The sequence below is a fragment of the Camellia sinensis genome, unplaced genomic scaffold (assembly GCF_055761805.1).
Source record: "Camellia sinensis isolate YWXY unplaced genomic scaffold, ASM5576180v1 Unanchor1, whole genome shotgun sequence".
NCBI lineage: Eukaryota > Viridiplantae > Streptophyta > Magnoliopsida > Ericales > Theaceae > Camellia > Camellia sinensis.
This window is the reverse complement of record NW_028128987.1, coordinates 7,477,950-7,500,827: the sequence shown is the minus strand read 5'-3', so window position 1 is coordinate 7,500,827 and position 22,878 is coordinate 7,477,950. Positions and strand designations below refer to the sequence as shown.

At 38.8% G+C, this 22,878-nt stretch overlaps 2 protein-coding genes across 2 annotated transcripts; one reads left to right on the top strand and one right to left on the bottom strand.

The window, feature by feature from the left end:
* Positions 1-1,414: 1,414 nt before the first annotated feature.
* Positions 1,415-11,104, top strand: LOC145814343 (non-specific phospholipase C2-like). Its single transcript, XM_082911017.1, has 3 exons — positions 1,415-2,740; positions 9,089-9,265; positions 10,717-11,104. The coding sequence occupies exons 1-3, from the start codon at positions 1,657-1,659 to the stop codon at positions 11,013-11,015; spliced, it is 1,560 nt and encodes a 519-aa protein (XP_082767143.1). The 5' UTR covers positions 1,415-1,656; the 3' UTR covers positions 11,016-11,104.
* A 10,428-nt stretch (positions 11,105-21,532) lies between these two features.
* Positions 21,533-22,282, bottom strand: LOC114321163 (uncharacterized). The gene has a single exon (XM_028268305.2). The coding sequence runs from the start codon at positions 22,280-22,282 to the stop codon at positions 21,533-21,535; it is 750 nt and encodes a 249-aa protein (XP_028124106.2).
* Positions 22,283-22,878: the final 596 nt, after the last annotated feature.

Genomic DNA, 22,878 nt, shown 5'->3' with positions numbered 1-22,878 from the left:
TCTCTCTTTTGATTTGTACGCTTAACAAGCCCATGACTCCTCGACTCCAACTACGCTTTCGAAATAAAGAAACTCAACCCCGGAACCAAAATAAATGAAGATATAAATTTGAGAAAGGTTTCAAGAGCGATGTACCTAAGCGGCCGACAAGGCCTCAGATTAGTTCCCGACAATCCCAACATGAGTAAAATAAATACGATTAAAAGGAAACAAGACGGGTTATGTACCCGAGCATCACAACCTCCCCAACCTTAGGAAATTTTGTCCTCAAAATTCGAATACCACTCTCAATGGAACTCCGAAGTCTCAGCAATCCAAACCGCAATCAAACAACTCTATTTAAAAGACCGGAAGACAATGCCAATGTTAAAATCAACTCAACAATTGCAATAACAATTTTGTTTTAACACAAAAAAGTCACAACCTCAACGAGATCTGAAATGATCATCATTTTCTGAACAAAGTCATAGTCAACTTCTCCACCACAATCAATCTCATTGAATCCGGATCACCCGTCACCTTTCCCTGTCGCCCCCAAAACGACGTCGTTTTGGGGATAAATTTTCAAAAAAAAAAAAAAACGCAGAGTAGAGGGAGGAAGGAGAGGAAGAGGGAGAGGGAGGAAGGAGGGATGAGGGAGGAGGAGGAGGAGGCTGCAAGCTCGCCGTCCTCGTCCCTCGCCGCCGTCGCAGCCGCCGTCGCAGGTCGCAGCAGCTCCACCTCGTCGCAGCACCTGCGACCGCCGTCGCCTCCATCTCCGACCTGTCTCCACCACCTCCTCCTCCTCCCCTGTATTTATGGCCCCCTCCAGTCCGGCCCTTCCCTTCCTCCTCCTCCTCCCTCCTCCTTCTCTCCCTCTTCCTCTCCTTCCTCCCTCTTCTGCGTTTTTTTTTTTTTGAAAATTTGCCCCCAAAACGACGTCGTTTTGGGGGCGACAGGGGAAGGCGACAGGGAAGGTCGACCGACGATCCATAACCCAATCTCATTATCTCAGGAAATTTAAATGATAATTTCAATGATTCAACAAGAACCTCCTTGGATAAGTTACAAATAAATTGCTTGCTGTGAATTAGGAAATTAAAATTATTGTCAAAATATTTTATTTGACAAAATTAATTGAAAATGTAAAATTTTTAATAGCTCTCCAATCTAATAATAATAATATATGAATTATTAATTGAAATTTATTTTTAATATCATTAAAAATTATTAATTGACTTAATAAATTATTTATCATGAAATTAAAATTTTCGAAATATATTTTTTAAAATTATAAAAAAATAATTCATATTTTAAATAAATTCTCAAAATTGTTTTTATAATTTCTCTCCACTTTTATCTCTCCCTCTCTCTCACAGACGCGCGCGCGCAAAAAAAAAAAAAAAAAAATACCAACTTTGCTAAATTTTTTTCAATAAAGAATTCTAAGAACGCCGGTGGCTTAGATTTTGGTTGAAAGGGGAAAAAAGATATACCTCCCAACAAGACAAAAGGACAACGCAACGCATAACGCATGAAAGGCCCACCACTGGTCCACACCACACAACTCCACTCCACTATTATAAACCCCCCTTCACCGACTGCTCCTTCCTACACACCTCTCCGGCAACCCCTCTCTCTCTCTCTCTCTCCTCTCCCATTTGATACAGATCTCCAATGGCGGCCACCACCGCCAAACTCACCATTTTCACTCTCCTAATTCTCTTCCACTACTACCACCACCCAGTCTCTTCTTCTTCTACTAGTCCAATCAAAACCGTAGTGGTCCTCGTCATGGAAAACCGTTCCTTCGACCACATTTTAGGTTGGATGAAAAAGCTTAACCCCAACATCAATGGAGTCACCGGCTCCGAATCCAATCCCATTTCCACCACCGTCCCCAATTCCCCTCTCGTCTACTTCCACAACCAAGCCCACTACGTCGACCCTGACCCTGGCCACTCCTTCCAAGCCATCCGCGAACAAATTTTCGGATCCAACGACACCTCCCTCTACCCTGCCCCCATGAACGGCTTCGTCCAACAAGCCTATTCAATGAACCCAAACATCACCCAGGCCGTCATGAACGGTTTCGTCCCTGAAAAAGTCGCCGTCTACCAAGCCCTAGTCTCCGAATTCGCCGTGTTCGACCGGTGGTTCGCCGCCGTGCCGTCGTCCACTCAGCCGAACCGCCTCTACGTCCACTCCGGCACCTCCGCCGGAGCCACCAGCAATATTCCGGCGATGCTAGCGAAAGGATATCCACAACGCACGATATTCGAGAACCTGGATGACGCCGGATTGTCGTTCGGAATATACTATCAGAATATTCCGGCGACTCTGTTTTACCGGAATCTGAGAAAGCTCAAGTACCTAGGAAAGTTTCATCCGTATGGACTCTCGTTCAAGAGCGATGCGAAGAACGGGAAGCTACCGAATTATGTTGTGGTGGAGCAGCGGTACACGGATACTAAGCTGGAACCGGCTAATGATGATCATCCTTCGCATGATGTGTATCAGGGGCAGTTGTTTGTGAAGGAGGTGTATGAGACTCTCAGGGCGAGTCCGCAGTGGAATCAAACACTGCTTATCATCACGTATGATGAGCATGGTGGGTACTTTGATCATGTGGTTACGCCGACTCGTGGGGTCCCTAGTCCGGATGATATTGTGGGACCTGAGCCGTTTTTGTTTAATTTTGATAGGTTGGGTGTCAGGGTACCAACCATCATGGTCTCGCCTTGGATTGAGAAAGGAACTGGTAAGTCCACACTGCACTCTGTTCATTTTAATCGCATGCATATTTTGAAAATTAGAAAAATAAATACACAAAAATATAAAAAATATACTGAAATTTTATTTTATTTTATTTATATTTTTTGGTATTTACTATATTTTTTAAAGACATTTTTCACAAATATTATATTTTTTATGTGAATTTATGTTAAGTGTGTTTAAAAATTAAAAAAAAATACTTAAAATATTTAAAAAAATATTGAAAATATTAAAATATAAAAAATAAAAAAATAATTTTTTTTGAAAATTATAATGAAACAAGCTGAATAATTTTTTTTCTTATTCTCTAAAGATCAATGATAGAGAGTCTTTTTTAGAAAACTCCACAACCCTCATAGTGAACCACACCATTCATGATATGGACTCCACACATACATAAGTGGCCCCACATATCATTAATAGTGTGAATCAATATAAGAATTGTGGGGTCTTCCAAAAAAAAAAAAAAAAAAAAAAAAGAGTCCTTCTCTAAAATAGGTCAAAATGAGTGATTATTTGGTCATGCTAGAAGATTGCTCCGCACTTGACACTTTTCAAATTTATCAAACATATCCCTTAAAATCTTAATAATCACTCATCACTTGACAAAGTTATGGAAAAGATTATATGTATTTTATAATTAAAAAAAATAATATAATTTTATATTTTTTGAGTTATAATTTTAAAAAATTATAATCAAATAACAAATGAGTCATAATCAAATATTTCATGAGTCATAAATAAAATAAGATCATAATTAAAGGAGAAAAAAAAATGACATAACATAAGGATACCTATAGCAAGAGTGTACATAATAAAAATTTTCCCAAAATTGTTTCCTAAAATGCTAACAAAAAAAAACACTGGTCCCAGATAGAACACTATGTGTATTTGCTCAAAGACCATCACATAAATTTTTGAGTAAAATACATTTGATTATTTAAAAAAAATACAATTAATTTTATATTTTTAACATAATTATATTATTATTTTTTTAATTTTAATTCATATAATAATTAAATTATTTTTATCAATAATTTATTAATAGCATAAATGAAAAAAAAGATATAATCTCATTAATTTTGATCAGAATCATTTTATTGAAAGAATATTAATATAATTATGTGAAAATTATAAAATAAATTATATATATATTTTTTAAATTTTAAAACTTAAAAAGGAAGTGATGGTAGTTTATCCATTTAGGCTTCATTTGATATTTAGGGTTTGAGATAAAATAGTTACAAAAAAAATAAAATAAACTTTTTATTCTAATAAGACATCACATCCAAATCATAATTATTTTATTTTTCCTTCATAAAAGTTAAAAAAAATTATCTCAAATGAGGTTTTTTTTAACGTCATGCTAAAATAATTTAAAAACCAATTCACATCCCGAAAACTTGATTATTATTATAAAATACGTAACTTAGAAACATTGTCACTCTTTTTTTAAATTTTTTTATTAATGATGCCTATAAAATAATTGTTGAACGGATTGTATTGTTGTGCATCAATTTTATTAAAAATGCAAATATAAAAATTACACGTCATAGTAAAGTAATGTGAACATGTTTGTACTTTTGGACTTTTTGCCTACTAGCGTGGTGGCGGTGCCCTTTTTTGCGGTGAAGGCTCGGAGTGACACGTTTGGTTGAGTTTTTTGACACTGGTTTGGTTCACTGGAAATTTGCCAGCTGTGTTTTTTTAAGTGGAATATTTTGCTATTTGTGTCAATTTTCTTTATGTTTTATATAAGATTCTCAACAATAGTAATAATAATAAAAGAAAATGATAAAAGACAAAAAAAATATTTTCATGACTTTATTTTTGATATATATATATATATTTTTCAAATTTTGATTTTTTTTTAAATTTTTTTTGAGAGGATTTAATTTAGAAAGACTTAAAATGCCCAATTATTTTATTTTATTTTTTTTAAAGAACAAATTAACTACAGACAAAAAAAATTAAAAAAATGCAACTATTAATTTACCAATTTTCAAAGGAACACTTGGGCTTCGTTTGGAGATTAAATATTTTAGTCAAAAAGTCATTATAAGTTGTTACATCCCTCTTTTTATTTTTATTACATATCTTTTCGTAAAAAATTAAAAAATTACTAAAATAATTTATTTTCAAACAAGGCCTTTGTCAGTTGGGACTTCAATATATATATGTTCAGATTAAAATAAATAAATTTAAACATAAACATATTATTTAAACTCAAATTAGAAAAATCTAATTTTATTTTTGGATATTGGCTGTACAGTTATACATGGTGTGTGAAATATAGATAGATATGTTTTTTAGAATAAAACTATACGTATTAATTGGTTTATATATTAATATACTAATAGATGATGTAATATTGATTTTAAATTTTTATAGTTTATATGACGAATAGAGGTTTATAATTTTAAAATTATATTATTATAACATGTGTTAATAAATTAATTGATATGGTAATTAGTGCGTGGCACCATTGTGTTTTTCATGTCAACAATTGCGGATCATAAGGACCACCTTGGTGTGACTTGTGAGCCCAATTTTCTGGAAGCATTGGTGTCAGTTGTTTAATCATGTGTTGGTAACATGCTATGTGCGTTGTAAAGTGTGAAAATGGGTAGGAAATGAAAGGTCACATGCCTCTCTTCCCTCTAAATCGGATTGGAGGATGCTATTCAGTCTCTATGAATCTACTATATAGTCCATACCAATAATTTAAACAATGTGGAGAGCTCGTCGAACGTGTCATTCTTGCAAAAAATCACGTTAATCAGATATCGATAGTCATTTGATCAAATCACATTTGTGTCAATGGTAATTATAATTTTAAAAATAAATTATTTATACAAATGTAATCTGATCAAATGGCTATCAATATCTAATGAACGTTATTTTTTTTGCAAAGATAAAATACTTGATGAGTCTTATATATTGAACGATTCAAATTATCAATACGGACTCCGTGATAAGTTCATGAAAGCCCAACAATAACCTCACCCTCCAGTTGGGATACCCTACTGGATAGGAGTCGTCTCTGAAATGAAGGCTTAATTCAAACGAAAATGAGTTGGACCCCCAGTGGGGGTGCTGGGGGTCTCCTCCCATTAGTCAAAAACTGTTTTTTTTTTCTTCTTCTTTTCCTCCATTGTCAACCCCCTACGTGGAGATAGGGGTGTTGAGGGTGCCTCCGTACTGGAGATCGGAATCACGGCTCTAATTCAAAATTGAAGACCCACCCTTTATACCTTCTTTCTTAAAGTAATAATAATGTATTATTGGTGCCTTTCATGATAAACCTTAATTTTAAATTGTGTCTCTCTTTCTTTCTTTCTCTCTGGTTGGGATTTTCATAATTTTAATTCTACCGTCTTATTGGTAAACAGTAGTATTTTCCACTAGTGAGTGACATTTGAATTAAGGCCTCCTTTGGAAATAGATTTTTTTAGTAATTTTTTGAGTTTTTAGTTAAAATATAATGTAAAATATATATATATATATATATATTTAGGATGATTTTTTAGTTTTTTCTGAAAAAAATGTGCAAAAAGTAGAGAGAAAATAAAATATTTGACTTTTTGGTATAATTTGTTGACTTTTTATTTTTTTAGTGACTTTTTTGTTTTTTTGCTAAAAAATTCACTTACCAAACAAGGCTTAAGAGCCGTTGCAATGCACTAGTCAAAAAATATATGCTAAATCATGTGTTAAAGCTTATAATTTTGTTTTTATAACTGGATGTTTGGATTAATTTTTTTTTTAATTTTTTTTATTTATAATCGAGTGTTCAGACTAATTTGCGTCAATTTATAAATAAATAATAGTGGAGTCCAATTTAATATGTTAGATATTTGTTAATTTAATAAATACATGGGTGCTCAAATAGACTAGTTAAATTGTGTTTTGAGTGTAAGAGTGTGGCCCAAATGTATATTATTTATGGAGTATAAAATGGATAAAAATCAGCAATGGACAATTATTTACAAGCTAGAGCAAACTATTGACAACATTTGGTCCTAATTTAACACCTCCCGTTGAGTTGAGGCCAACAAAATGAGTGAAATGAGTGTGAGCTGAGAAGTGTTAGTGTTAGGTTGCGACTGACACACAAGTGGGTTAATACATCGATTGTATATTCTCTAACTTGGTGTCTAAGAAAAAAAAATATGAACAGAGAAATTTTAATTATTACAAAATGTTAAGTGCACAAAATTAAAAAATATAAAATTATACAGGAAATACATTTTTGTAGCTTAGATTCATGTAAAGTGCAGTGTAAGTCATACAATAAGGCCATGTTTGTTTGGACGGACTGGATTAGCATTCCCATGACTAATAGTCCTATGACTACCAATCCGTTGGATTATGTATCCTATTTTAACTAATAGTCAAGTTTAAAATAATTAGTCCGTATTTCAATTGTTTAACCAAATATCGAATTAATAATTTTATTGGACTATTAATTCAATCCTAAGCTCATATCCACCACACAAATATGGCCTAGGTGTGAAAATGGAAAGAAAATGAGGAAGACCCACCATTTATACCTTCTTTCTTAAAGTAATGTATTATTGACTCCTTTGATGGCAACTTTAAAGCGTCTATCTATCTCTCTTTCTGGTTGGGATGCCGTTGTGGTCTTTCCTTTTTGAAAAGTTTTTTTAAATCACTTTAGTAGTCTTTCCCACTAAAGTGACATTTGAATTAATTTAGGCTGTTTGAATTTTTAATTTATATACCACGAAGTTAGGGGGTTGGATGGGGTGTCTTAAATAAATGTACTTTTTGACTTTTTAGATTAAAAAATTGAAAAAAAAATATATGTTTGTTTGGGTTAATTTTTTGATTTTTTTTTAATGAAAAAATATATATTAAAAAATTATATAAATTAGTATGTAGGAGAAGATTGGGAGTGTGAGTTGTACAGCTGTCCTATCTGCGTAGGTGGAATAGATGCTAAGAAGTAATTGTCTACTTTTTGGGCATTGCACTGGACGTTGTTGTTCGGCTCATGGGGGTCATCACGGGTCCCGTTTTGATAATCTAAACCATTTAATGTGTAAAATTCGTCGAGTACTATATGCCTGTAAAAAATTACGTTGATCGGATATCGATAGCTATCTAATCAGATTTGTTTTTTTTCAACCGTTAATTATAACACCATCCATTTTTTTATACAAAACTGATTTGATCATGTAATTATCGATATCCAATCAGTGTGATTTTTTTAAGACATATAGTACTCGACGAGTTCTACACATTAACGGTTCAGATTATCAAAATGGGACCTGTAATGGCCCCCCATGGGCCGAACAACAGTGTGTTAAAATTACACCCCAACTGTGCAATTTTTTTTAAAAAATGCAGCACAGATCTGAACGGGTCAGATTGATGAGTTGTATGGCTGTGTGTAAAATTAATTTTTTTAATATTTTTTTTGATGAATAGTGATAACTTATTAACTTTTTGAGTAATTTTTTGACTTTTTATCTTTTTTCTGACATGCCAAATTTGGCCTTAGTCTGTTTGGCTAGAATGTTTGTATCTCACTAGGAGATCAATATTTCCTGTGCATTTGTTGAGGTTTTTCTTTTCCACTTTTGAAAGTTTGTGTGTTAAATGTGTTAATTTGATTTTTATTATAATGATTTTAATTCATAGAGTTTTATCGTAATCTCATATATGAAATTATTAAAGAATTTGTGAAAATTAAAGAAAAAATAACTTTCAATTTCACTCACAAATCCCTTACATTTTTTATTTTCTTCACCTATCCCTACACAAATTTCTCACTGTTAAAAATTGTGAAACCAACCCCTCAGATTATACCTCAAACATGCTAGTGTCATGTCATTTTCCTCTAAAAATTTACCAAGATTATTATACTTCTATGTTCTTATGTTTCTAATTTCTATTACAACACAAAATAAAATCGAATAGCAACTTCAATATGTCTAGCTAAAAAGGAATGGTGACCTTACTACCAAGGTGTATCTTTGTAAAAAGACAAAATTAGTGAATATTCTCCCGTCCGGCGGTATGCAAAATTCACTTATGTCCATTCATACAAATTTTAACTAGACAAAAGCTAAAGTTCCCTAAGTAACAGAGCCTACCAAAATAGAACTACGAGGTGGTAAATATAAAAATAAGAAATAACAGAATGAAAAGAAAAAAGTTTCAATAGAATAAGAAGAATTCGAATTGCATGTAGACCTCTAAAACTACACAATTTCTATTATATATGTTAGTTTTAATTATGTTATGAGTTAAATATGTAGAACTGTAATTTATTTGAAAACTTGACATGATTATGATGGTAATGCAGTTGTCCATGGACCCAACGGAAAGCCATTTCCGACATCAGAGTATGAGCATTCATCCATCACAGCAACAGTGAAGAACATCTTCAACTTGACTTCCTTCCTGACTAAGAGGGATGCTTGGGCTGGCACCTTTGAAAGCATCGTCCAAACACGGACTGAACCCAGAACTGACTGCCCTGGTTAGTCACCGATAATAAATCTCATCGTTTTAATCTTGTCCAGTAGAAGAATTTAATTCTAAACATGTATGAGCTGGTAAAACTAAATAAATTAAATTCTTGGTTGCAAGTCCTTGACCAGGTTTTAACCATGGGTCGATACACATTGGTTTTTGGCTTCCTGATACTGATATATCTTGATATACCAGTAAAATGAAAATCACATGTACATTGGTTGGTTCGCGATACAAAAATTCATATCCAATATACAATTGATATGGCCGGTTCGGTTGTCATAAAGTTCGTTTCTAAAGTTGACAATATGTTATTGTTTGATATTATCACTACAATGCAACATTCATCTCTTGATAACATTGTTTAATACCTAGTCCACGGGCACAGGTCATACAATTCCCTTAAAATTTCTAGGCCACTTAGCTTGTCGCCTAAAGCCCACCAAGAAAATCTCAAAAAATAAAATAAAAATAAAATAAAATTGTTGCTAAACGCCCTTGTTACACCTCCTATCCTTCTTTTCCACTAATAGATTCAACTGTCCAATCCACCCCATGTTGCTCCACTGTTGGGTCCTACTTTGATTTTTGATTTGCTCAACTTCTAGATCTCTGTGTGTATATTATTCATGGAAAAAAAAATTAGATTGATCTAATAATCGTGTCCATATGATTTGATCATTTTTTCTTTCATAAAGTGAAAAACATGTATGATTTAAAAAATCATCATTTCTACAACTATTATTGGATCAACCCTATGGTCTACTTATAGGGAGCTTAAGATTAACTGATTGGATTGTTGAAGTGAGTCGGCCACAAGGTCAAATGGACGGTCCAATCTTTTTTTAAGACCGAAGACAATCCCATCCCTCTCCTGTCTTTTTTAATCCTACATAATCTTCAAACAGGTGATGTATTTGTGAGCATAATCCAAAGATTCTCCCCCCAACAAAGTATAATAAGATTGCAACTATTGTGTTGGGAGAAGCAGAACACAGTAGTATCTGAAAATAATGATGAGTATTGTCTAGAACTCGAACGCATAAACCATCAAAATTTTTGCATATCTGGAAAATAAAGATTTATTCATTCATATTTGCCACCTAAATTTAGCAAACTTAAACTCTTAGTTGATTACTTAGTTTAGAGGTTCAATTTGTTTAATTACTTTTTTGGTTTGGTTTCTTGGGATAGCGGAAAACCTAGTGGTTGATATAATACCAATTAACATATTTCGTTTGACAGACTGATCTAATTACCAGTATTGTGTTGTGTTCCATTGCTATTTATTCATTTTTTAAATTTTGCCGTGTCACTATCCATCTTGTATTGTAGTTGTATAATTTATTTGTATCTGCTCTTCATTGTAAGTCATACATATACACTTATTTCCTTTCTCAGACTGAAATAATTAGTAATTACTACTAATATGTTGTGTTGCTTTGCTATTTCCAACAGTGCAACTACCAACTCCGGTTCGGATCAGGGAAGGCGAGGCCAACGAAGATGCCAAGCTGAGTGAATTCCAGCAGGAGCTACTACAGCTTGCAGCAGTGCTGAAAGGAGACGATATTCTCACAAGTTTTCCTGGGAATATTGGGAAGGAAATGACCGTGAAGGAAGGGAAGCAGTACATGGAGGACGCAGTGAAACGCTTCTTCGAGGCAGGGATTGCTGCTAAGAAAATGGGGGTTGATGAGGAACAAATTGTGAAAATGATGCCCTCACTAACTACCAGATCATCATCCAAACCCTAAACAAAATATTGTTGTATCTTGCATGTTGTATTACAAATTGAAATGTATTCTCACATAAATGCAATAAAGTAAAGCAATAGTGAAAGAAATGAAGGTGATGACAATAGCTATTGTGGTTATGTTCTGATACAGGTATTTACAGCATCTTCATCATTCATAAGATATTTTTTTTAACTTATATCAAATCAAGTTTTCATCAAAGATTTCAACAAATTAGAGATAGGCATGAAATCTTTTACCAAATTTCTAACTTCACTTAAGTTCGATGAAATTGTTAAAAGATGAAGGATTTGTGATGAGATTTTTTCACCAAAATTGGTTGAAGAAACATTTAGGTTTTTTGATTCTCACTATTGGAGTGAGTATATCAAATCAAAATTTTAAACTAATTTGTTGAACGAATTTGATGAAAAAGAAAGATAAAGGGTTGAAACTGCTCTAATAGATTTAGCTTGTTAAGATATCAATTACTCATGCATATGGTATTCATTGTAGTACAATTTTCGAGCCTAGACAATCAAATCTAATACATACACAAAAAAGAAGATTGCTTTGGCTCCCTTCCTATTCGCACACATCCCAGCAAGCTCTGTCCCATACTCTACAGGGTGACCCCTTTTGTTAGTAAGGTTGCTGGGAAGGCAAAAGCTGTGCGAGGAGGCTTTGACACAGGGCCACTACAACATATGAGACTTGTAACGATCAATTATTTTGGTCCATAAAACTATTATTTTGGCCTCTAAATGCTTTTTGTGACAAAATTAAATTCGTCATCAGAAACGTTGCTAAAGCCCTGTCCATAAAAGTTAATAATGACTTTTAGCGACGAGTTTTCAAAAGTGTCACTGAAAATGGCAATTAGCAATGAATTTTATATTGTCACAAAATGTTTGATTTTGCAGAACTAAACATTTCATCACTAATACTTCATCACAAAATGTCCCAATTTGGTCGCAAAAAACAAAATATGGGCATTTTTAACCACAATTATATTTGGTCGCTAAAGGGCAATTGACTTTCTCTACTGCACAGTTTCGTCGCTAAAAGTTAGAATTTGAGAAATGTTTTGTAACTATTTAATAGCTAAAAGTGCACAAAAATGAAATATCATTCAATTATATATATATATATATATATAAATTGACATCCACACATCAAAGGCACTCTATTCTCAAACCATAATGAGTATTGTGGGGATATGGTTTTGGAAATACCCTTCGGATCCTGGGAGACACTTGGGTTCCTCAAATAGTCACCTGAAAGGAAATAAACACTCCGATGTGAGTGCCGGAATTAGCACTCCGACGGACAAGTCAGTCTCAAGCTCTAGATTACTTTTATTCTAAGTTAAACAAGGAGAGATCCTTACCCTTCTCTGTAGTTCCTGTATTTATACTCGTTTACTGGGCCTCGGGGCCAGGGCCTACTCGTTACTTATTGTCCTCTCTCATATTCGGCTCCATGGATTTACGCTTATTCGGCCTATCTATTGTATTTGGCCTCCTGAGTGCGCCGGGTAACGCCGAATAGTGTGTTCTGCAGAGTACGCTCTTCCCGGCATTGCCAAATATTCGGCTTCCACAATTGCCCCCCAAACTCGCCGTTGATAGTAGTTAACTGGCGTGTTTGGTTTTGATTCTGAACAGCCAAGACATAAATTAGGCGGCTTTGCCTATCCCAATGTGTCAGAGCACGCACGTCTTTTTGGTCATCATTATGCTTTCTCGCCTCATTCGTGCACCTTTTGCATTTAATACGATTTGAAACTTCAGTCCTTTTGAATGCATACTTTTCTCGAATACTTGGGCCTCCTGGATTCCCGGACGGTATCATTCTTCTGACGCTTTTCTCTACAACTTTTGTCCGTCTATCCTCGTCTTCTTCACCTGTCGTAAGTTTTCTTTCTTTCTTTGCGATCCTATTTTCTGTGCTTATTTTAGCTTTGGTATACCCTCGGATCTTTGCTAAAATGGCTAAGCACCTGAAAGACCTCCTTTCCAAAGGTCGTATCTCGGGATTCCGACGACATTTTTCTATTCCTGATGATGTTCATCTATCTCTAGTAACGGACAATACTTTGGATATGGAGAGAGAGGATCGCAACACAATCGTCTTGCCTCTCCTATCCATTGCGGAGGGCGGAGTCCGTTTTCCTCTACATCCATTCCTTAGGGCCGTCCTTCGCCATTGGGGTCTGATTCCTTCTCAGCCCAATGTGAATTTTTTTCAAATCGTAATGGGGATCGTAGAGTTGAACCGGTGCCTCAGGATCGATCTTGGCATTCCGGCTATTTGGCACTGCTATGCTTTAGACAAATCTTCTGGTCGGCTCGAGCGGTACTTTCTTAGGGCCAAGGAAACTGACCATCATTTGGTATCCATGCTTGCCAGCTCTGGCAAGCGAGTGGATGACGTGATGGTCAATGTCCGAGGGAATTGGGAATTTGGCGAAGGCGAGGATCGCCTAGACCTTATTCCCAGACGGAAGGGTGAACCAGGTGGTCGTGTATCTCCTTGCGTTTATTGAACTTTTCTTGTACTCGGCCTTCTCTCCAAGTCTAACCCTTTGTCTTTGTAGGCAGTAAATTGAAGAAGATTCTGACTTCTACTGACGACGCAGTCCTTGCGCAGATTGCGACTGCACTCGGGTACTTCGGCCATCCAAACATACAGAAGCAAGGGAGAGCGGCCCACATACTTTTTCGATATGAGCCTACTTATACTACTTTTTTGGCCGCGAACAACATTCCAATTCCAACCGGCGATAAACACCTTGCGGCTCTTATCTTCCCTAGCTTCAAGAGCCTTAGGCAAGTTGGTCTTGAAGCTTCTGATTTGGGGCAAGATGTGGTGCCGGTGGTAGAGGTAGTCGCCGAACCAGCCAGAGAGTTCGCTGAGGAGGCCGAAGAGGTCGACAAGGACCTAAACTCGACATTTGAGGTAGCCGGACTTAATCAGCCTGCCTCACCGTTCATTTCGGGTCGGGCGGAGTTTTCTTCTGGAGATATTTTTGCAAGTTTGGGAGATCTACTCGGTGATTTTTTTGAAAGTATGGCTGGGAAAAACCTCACGCAGATGGCTCGAAAGAAAAATGCCGAGCGAATGGCCGCTAGGAAAAATGCCTAGGCCGTCCGTTCTGAACCTATCTTGATTGAGTCTTTTAAATCCGTTATTTATGAGCCGGTTCAGATTGTTGCAGTCGAAACAGCGAAAGAGGTTGAACAACCGGTCAATGAAGAACGGTTGATTCCGGAAGAGCGGGGCAAGAAGCATAACGCCGAGGGAGATGTCGGTTCAGAAGATAGTCCTACTGACAAAAGGCCTCACTTAGAAAGTTCGGACGTGGTTGTTCCTTTCATTGTTCAGCCGAAGATCAGAGACACGCCGATTTCCTCTGACGCATCCATCATTACTGACCCAGTGGTAGCGTTGAGCTTGGCGGCTTCAGTCTCCCTACCGGTTGATATGGCATCGTTTCATGCCGTGCCGAATTTGGTGGCCATAGCCCTATCTGCGCAGTCGGCCCTTTTGGTAGGTGACCTTAACTTGTTTTGATTTTGCTTGCCTATGGTATCTGACGATCCCAACTCGTTTTGCAGACGGTCGACAGGATCACCGACTTGTCCCGCCGCTTACATAATGCCCTTGAGAGGATTGACCGTTTGCAGTCAGAAGTGGACGGTCAAAAGAGCAGGGCCGAGTTTGAGGTTATGAGCCGTAATGGAGACTACGCGAGCCGAAGCCGAATTAGAAAGGGCTCGGTCTGCCGATCGGCTCCGTTCTGATGCCGAAGATAGAATGAACGTGAGTGAGGAATCGCTTAGGCTAGCCAAAGAGGCGCTTAACAAGGTGGAGACTGAGTTAGCAGAGTTGAAGGCGGCTAAGGAAAAAGCCGTATCTGAGGCTTCTACCGCATTTGAAGCAGGAAAAAGGCACCACCTTCGAGGAATACGTAAATGAAGTCCCCAAGTTTGAGAATTGGGGATTCAAACATGGGTGGCTCAAGGCCCTTGATGCCGCTGGGGTTACATTGGCCTTGCTAATTCCATATGAGCAGGTGGACATTGAGCCACTTGAGTCCGATCCTGAGGATTGATCTGGGAGGCATTCGAATTTTATGAAATTCTTTCACTTTTGATGTATGTTTTTGTTTTAAGGACTTTTGTTGGTTCCGAGTAGTTTTCATGTATAAATTGGTTATTATCTGCGCTCAATTTATTAATAAAAATTACCTTGTCATTTCACTACTATTTGTGCGCAGTTTGTGATGTTGTGCTGGTGAAGAATTTTTGCCTTTCACTGCTTTAGATAAAATGATTATTCTGTTGAGCTTTCTAAGATTGAATATCTTGGCAATATTGACTTATCATTCATATGCCGAATAGTTTGATGAATCCGCCCTTGCCCCAGGCGGTTCATGATCACTCGGGCGTCGGAAGAGACGAACTTAAGAGTTTTGAAGAATCGATCCATGGGCCAGCTGGGGCGCATAAGCCGAATATTTTGATGAATCTGCCCTTAAGCCGATTAGATTAATAAATCTTCCCCTGCCGTAGTTGGCTCATGGATTCATATGCCGAATAGTTTGATGAATTCGCTCTTGCCCCAGGCAGTTCATGATCATTCGGGCGCCGAAAGAGACGAACTTAAGAGTTCTGAAAAATCGATTCATGGGCCGGCTGGGGCGCATAAGCCGAATATATTGATGAATCTGCCCTTAAGCCGATTAGATTAATAAATCTTCCCCTGCCGTAGTTGGCTCATGGATTCATATGCCGAATAGTTTGATGAATTCGCTCTTGCCCCAGGCGGTTCATGATCATTCGGGCGCCGGAAGAGACGAACTTAAGAGTTCTGAAAAATCGATTCATGGGCCGGCTGGGGCGCATAAGCCGAATATATTGATGAATCTGCCCCTGCCATAGTTGGCTCATGGACATGATTAAGGTTTTCACAATTAATGGGATTGCCTCGAGGGTGCTGCCTCCGTAAAGGATAAAGGAACAAAAGTACAACTTTTATGAGCTTAGTGAACAACTGACTCCAGCTCTTGGAGGAAGATTCATCGTGTGAATGTCGAACAGACTCTTCTTTAACAGCAGAAGGGAAGCCAGGACGCTAGCTGAGCTGAGTGGAGATATGAATCGAGGTGGTGAACCTTCACGCATAGGAAGTAGGAGTTCTAGGGATCGAGAGAGGCGTCAATCTCCTCGACGTCAAAACAGGTCACCCAGGAGGGACAAGCAGTCACAGGGCAGATCTCCGCAACCCCGAGTCGAAAGGAGAACTAACGCGAATCCGTGCCCATTAAGCTTTGTGGTATTTGTGGGGAATAAACCCATGACAGAGGCGGACTCGATCGTTCGAGACCCAAACGTAGCGGTCGAGTTTGCTCGACAAATTTTTCCTCCTGAGGTTCAACAGTCAATGGTAGGTCGATAGGACTACGAAGTATTTTGTAAAGGCATTCACGGGGCGATGAAGGGGCTTTACACTGCCTATGAAATTGGCATGCGGCTGCGTGCTGCCCGCTGAGAAATGGAGAGGAGGGAGGAACGTATTCGAAGTTTGGAAGCTCGCGCGGAGGCGGCTGAGCGTGAGTTAAGGAAGGCCAGGGCCGCTCAGGCACAACCCGCCGGGCAGGGAAACCCAATCGTGGAAGAAAGGGTTACCCAGCGGCTCATCAGTACTGCACTCGCCGATCGTGAGACGACGAGTATGTTCGCAATGGAGTCTGCAAAGGGGAGGGCCTATGAAAAAGGTTTTCATGAAGGCCGAAAAGTTGGAATCAAAAAGACCAAGGAGAAGCTTGCCGAAGAGGTTTGCTGATGTGAAAATCATGGATTTAGGCACGGTTGGATCAAGGCATCTCAGGCCGTGGAAGTTCTTCGAGCGTCGGGCATTGATTCGGCATCGCCACTCTACCAGAGTAAACATTTTTCATTTTCTGCTTTTGAAGTCGAGAAGAGTGAGGATGCGGGTGACGTCGTATAAGCATACTCATTGTAAGGTTGAAACGCAGATCACGTTCAAAACTATGTAATTTATTGTTTGATTGAATAAAAATGTTCTATTTATAAATATTTCGTTGCAGTTCGTATTCGGCATATACGTGTTTCGTTTTATTGCATATATGTTTGAATGAATGTATAAGCATTGATTGGCCCGAGTATCTGTTGAATGTCCAGTGATACGCCGGTTTATAGGCAAGGTCGACCCATATGTGATAGCCGTTTAGTCTTGAATAAGGCCATTGTAATTGGACCATTTGTAACTAGGCCATTTATCTGTGATCGTCGTCTAGATAACTAGATCATTGTAGCTTGAGGAAGCCGAAAACCAGTGAGTGGAGTGGCTGCAGCAAATTCGTTCCGGCTCGGGGCCTGAATGTTTAGCCGGTTGGATTGATAATTCTGTCCTTGCCCAGCCAGTGCATGTGCTTCAAAAAGCCGTTTGGATAACTAGGCAGTGGTGAATGTCGACCGACGTTCGTCTCATGAAGTTTAGTGTTAATGAAATCGCCTCGGGATTGGGGCCTCGAGATCGCTATCAATATTGAGAATAAAAGGAGTGAGCACCTCGCGCAAATAAACACGTTTGATTCCTCATCACTTGTTATGTGAGGTGAGATAAGTGGGGGTGTGTGTTAGAGAAACTCGAACTTCGGCCGAGCTTGGTGTTGCAATGGACCGCAGCAGAGAACCCACCCGTATGGGAGGTAGGGCGTCCAAAAGATGGCATGAGTCTTCAAGTCGTCGAAGTAGATCACCCCGAAAGGAGAGACAACGACCATTGAGTTTATCTTTCTTTGTCCTGGATCTTTGCCTTGACATTGTCAATGGTATCAGGGGAAGTTTGGCAATGTACAAGTCATGGGCTTGGGCACAGTTGGCTCAAGGCATTGCAAGCCGTGGAGGACTTCCGGGCGACGGGCGTTGATTTGGCGCTCCCGCTTTACCAACGCATCTTTTCCCTCTTTTCGCTTTTGAGGTTGAAAATGGATATTGTAATGTTCAACTGCAGGTTGCGTTTATGTAATTGTTGTTTTAATCAAATAAAATGTTTCATTTCGAACGTTTGCGCCTTATTCTGGGCGTTTTTATATATTTAATTAGGCACCTCATTTCGCATATTGGCATATTTTGTTTCGTTCATGCGGACTTGTAGTTTGTGCAATAATTTTTGTATGTAATAAGGGGTCCATAAGATGTGCCCAATTCGCTAAGTTGACGAATGACATTGCGTTCAATTATAGTCTGATTCGGCTCAGCTTGGGTACTTGGCCGACCGACGTAATGAATCAGCCTGTGCGTGCGAGCTTTAGGAGACGAATGGGGATATGATTTGCAGAAGGGGCTCCGAATCCGGAGACTTAATCGGCCCCAACGTGTTGTGCACCGAAGGGGGCTCCGAATCCAGAGACTTAATCGGCCCTAAGGTGTTATGCACCGAAGGGGGCTCCGAATCTGGAGGCTTATTTGAGCCAATCGTGATATCCACGAAAGGCGCTCCGAATTTGGAGACTTAATCGGCCCCAACGTGTTCTGCACCGAAGGGGGCTCCGAATCCGGAGACTTATTTGAGCCAATCATGATATCCACGAAGGGCGCTCCGAATCCGAAGACTTAATCGGCCCCAATGTGTTCTGCACCGAAGGGGGCTCTGAATCCGGAGACTTAATCTGTCATGACCCGAACCTGCCCCTATGGGTTAAGGACATAACCGGCCAGTAATCCTGAGATTATCTATGGCCTCAAACCAAAACAGACATAAATCATCAGAGCAAAGGGGCCAAATGGAAGCAATAATTAAAAACTTTGTCCATAGAGCCGTGCTTATATGCACTTTAAAACAAACCATACGCATATACGTTAATAACCCACAACAAAATACAGTATAATAAAATCCTTTACAGACAGAATCATCCAAGCTGAGTCAACCCATAACAAAACTATATGCAGATAGACACAAAGTCCTTGCCAACAATACAAAGTATAAATACATAACAAAATGGCAAGGATGGGTCTCATGCGTGAGACGCAAGGCTAACTCTCCAAAACTCATGTTGTTCCTGGCATACTTCACTGGGGCTGGGTTTGGACTTCTCTTGGCTCACCTACAAACACATGAATGAGCGTGAGCGATAGCCTAGTGAATAATATCAAATCAAATACAAAAGTTACATGACAATGTAGAATAATATGTTCCAAACGGCCTTGGGCCCAATTCATACTCCTATTTAACAGATATATAACTATACAAAATTCAAATCAAGTGGTTGTAGTTCCAAACATTCTGGCCTTTGGCCCATTCAGGTTTTTATTCATGTCAAAACGGCCTTCGGCCCATTCATTTATGTCGAAACGGCCTTCGGCCCATTCATTTCTGTCAAAATGGCCTTCGGCCCATTCATTCGTGTCAAAACGACCTTAGGTCCATTCATATACGTCAAAATGACCTCCGGTTCATTCATTTTTGTCAAAACGACCTTCGGTCCATTCATTTACGTCAAAACGACCTTCGGTCCATTCGTTTACGTCAAAACGGCCTTCGGCCCATACATTCGCGTCAAAACGGCCTTCGGCCCACTCATTCATGTCAAAACGACCTTAGGTCCATTTATTTCTATCAAAACGACCTTAGGTCCATTTATTTATATCGAAACGACCTTCGGTCCATTCACTCGTTCATGTCAAACTTTTGTCCACAATCCCAATTAACAATTCGTAAAGCTTATAAGGGAATAAATAGTTAGACATTGTTAAGCTTTCAAATATCGATATTACTCACAGTGATCGGCTTGTGGATTCGCCCTGGAGCTTGACCCTACACATTTCATGAACACAAAAGGGTCATTAACAGTTCAACCCATTCCTTAATTCACATACTCCTCTTTAGGCTTTATTCTTATCTCATTAACTCATTTACAATGCTTAACATATGCCTAAGAGTGTTTACAAGTGAAAGAGAACGGAAAATGAAACACAGAACGTATGAACAAAATTTCAGAAAACAGGGTCCCCACTCGAGCGTGAAATATCCCGCTCGAGCGGACCCAAGAGACCTGCAAAAGTACTGGTTACCTCAAAATTACGCTTAAGCGTGAGTTAGGTCGCTCAAGTGGAAGGCCTGTCTACAAAAGCTCCCCGCTTGAGCGTGAAATATCCCGCTCGAGCGAACATCCAACTCTGCAAAAAGTGTTAGGAGCATGAAATTTACGCTCGAGCGGCGGTTTCCCCACTTGAGCGGACACTAAAATTCTGAAAATTCAAGATTGTGTTGTTGAGCTCCAAACGACCTCCAAAGGTTCCAAACTCAAAATCTTGGTTCCCAAACATGCAAACATATTACATACCATGAGTATACAAGTATTAGGAGGCCAATTACTCAAAATCATGGTCACATTTCTTCAAAACAAATCAACATTCTTGTAACCTCATGGTTCAAGCTTTCAAATCTCATATAAGTTCATTAATCAAACATGCATGCAATCTTTCAGCTCCAATTCCATTTCAAAAGATGTAAATAGTGCCTATTCTCATAAAGCTCAACAAAACCAAGCTTGCATGCATGATCAAACTTCAATCTTGCTTAATTGACATGATACATGCTAGATTATGCAACTTATGGCAATTTAAAAGGCAATTCTATGCATGCATGACCATATCTTATCAAAACCAATTTAAATCATGCCCTTGATCACAATTAAACCTTGAGCTTACATGATTACAAGTTCAATTCATGAATTTAAGAGTCAATGGCTTACCTAGAAGCCCAATTCCTTCAATCTATGGTCCAATTTAGAGTTGGACTTCAAATTTCCAAGCCTACAAGGTCAAACACAGATTTTTCTCCCTTCTCTCTCTCTAATAGCCGACCCTCTCCTCTCCTTAGAGTATATATCAGCCAAGTGAAGCAAAAGGAAGTAATTGATTGAGTAGTGCTCATATCAAAAGCCCATCTCTTGTAATATTATTATAATATCAAAGAATAGAGCACTAATTCACTAATTTAATCAATTTAATCCGACCCGAATCAATTTTCAATTAAATTTCACCGTAGGCTCTAAAAATTATGCCAATCACAATGGCGTAATCAATTTCGGGTTCTGTGGCCGATAAGGCCTTCAATTTAATTTCCAAAGCAAATAGTCAAACAGATATTCCTATGGTGAACAGATAGAAATTCAAAATCACATATATTTTCACATGATGGCACATAAAATCATGGTAAACACATAATCATACTCAAATTAAGGACCAATTAGCATATTATGGAACAGGGGTATCACATAATCGGCCCTAAGGTGTCATGCACCGAAGGGCGCTCCGAATCCAGAGGCTTATTTGAGCCAATCGTGATATCCATGAAGGCGCTCCGAATCTGGAGACTTATTGACACCAATGGGAAATGAATTACGCGATGGAAAAAGATGAGACTTTTCATTGCAGAAGTCAGCTAAATACAAGTATCAAAGCCCACAAGTCGGGTCAGTGATAGAACTTTCATAAAACTGTTCATGCTGACTGCCGGCAGCCACGGATCTCTTCAACGCCACGGGCTGTTGGGAAGCGCATAAGCTGATGATAGGTGCTCGGCACGGCCTGCATGATATGCAACCAGGTTCGCCCCATGATGACATTATACGGCGAAGGAAGCTTTACGACCAAGAATTCAACCTTGACTGTTTTGGAGCCTAATTGAACAGGTAATGTGATCTTCCCCAACAGGTACTCTAGATTCGTGTTGAAGCCGAATAACGAATAAGGCGCCGAAGACAGATCTGACTTATTGAAGCCGAGTTTGATGAGGGTCTCATAATACATAACCTCCGACGTACTCCCTGGATCTACGAGAATGCGTTCGACGGTAAACTGGTTTACGCGTAATCTGATGATCAACAGATCAATGTGGGAGATTGTCATGCCGACAAGATCAGAATCGTTGAAGGCAATACTCGGAGCTTTTTTGGGCCGTTTGGTTGGAGTATGTTGCTCTCGGGGGATTGGATGCGATTGATTTGTGTGCACGGTTAGAGGTGCTGGCAAGCTGTATATCATATGGATCACGCCAAGTGGAGGTGAATCTTGTCTTAAGGCTAGTGCCTTGGTTGGGTTGCCTTTTCTTACGTACTGTTGAAGCCGGCCATCTTGCACCAGTTCCTCCAGGTGATCCTTTAATGCGTAGCAACTTTCAGTTTCGTGGCCATGATCTTTGTGATACTCGCAGCGCTTATCCCGCCTTCGTGTGTCAGGAGGGCCTACCATTTTCGACGGCCATTTGAAGAACGGGAGATGTTGGATTTTGGACATTACCGCATTGAGTTCTGTATATTTTTTGTCAGTACGTCTCGTGCCCCTGCTGTTGACTTGTAGTAGTTTATCCGTTCGGTGAGAGAACTGATCGTTCGATCGGCGAGAATCCCGTCTTTTATCTCGTTTACCCCGCTGCCGTGGTTCTGGGCTTTGAGGTGGTATGGAACTTATTGGCTAAGCAATTTTTGGGGGTGTCGTTTTACTAGATACGCGTCCGGCTTTAACCCGCAAGGCATCGTCCTCTACCTTGCAGTATTCTTCAACTTTCTTCATCAACCCCCAGACCGTTTTGGGAGGTCTTCTGGTCAAGGAACTGCGGAGGGCACTGTCTGGTTGCAATCCCATTTTGAAGGCGGTGATGGCCATGGAGTCGTTGCAAGCGTCTTCAATAAGATTAAATCATTCCCAATAGCGTGCCGAATACGCTCTCAGTGTTTCTTCAGGTTGCATTTGCATCGCCCAGAGAGAGTCTGCTTGTTTTGGCTGGACCTCGTTGGTGATGAATCTGGCCCTGAAGGACTTCTGTAATTGATGGAAGCTTTTGACCG

What these genes read in the sequence shown, in the direction of transcription:
- LOC114321163 (XM_028268305.2), bottom strand. Translation starts at nt 22,282, where the DNA reads ATGGTAGGCCCTCCTGACACACGAAGGCGGGATAAGCGCTGCGAGTAT.
- LOC145814343 (XM_082911017.1), top strand. Translation starts at nt 1,657, where the DNA reads ATGGCGGCCACCACCGCCAAACTCACCATTTTCACTCTCCTAATTCTC. An exon ending in TTGGATTGAGAAAGGAACTG is followed by an intron (nt 2,741 to 9,088) that starts GTAAGTCCACAC and finishes ATGGTAATGCAG; the next exon opens with TTGTCCATGGACCCAACGGA. An exon ending in ACCCAGAACTGACTGCCCTG is followed by an intron (nt 9,266 to 10,716) that starts GTTAGTCACCGA and finishes TATTTCCAACAG; the next exon opens with TGCAACTACCAACTCCGGTT.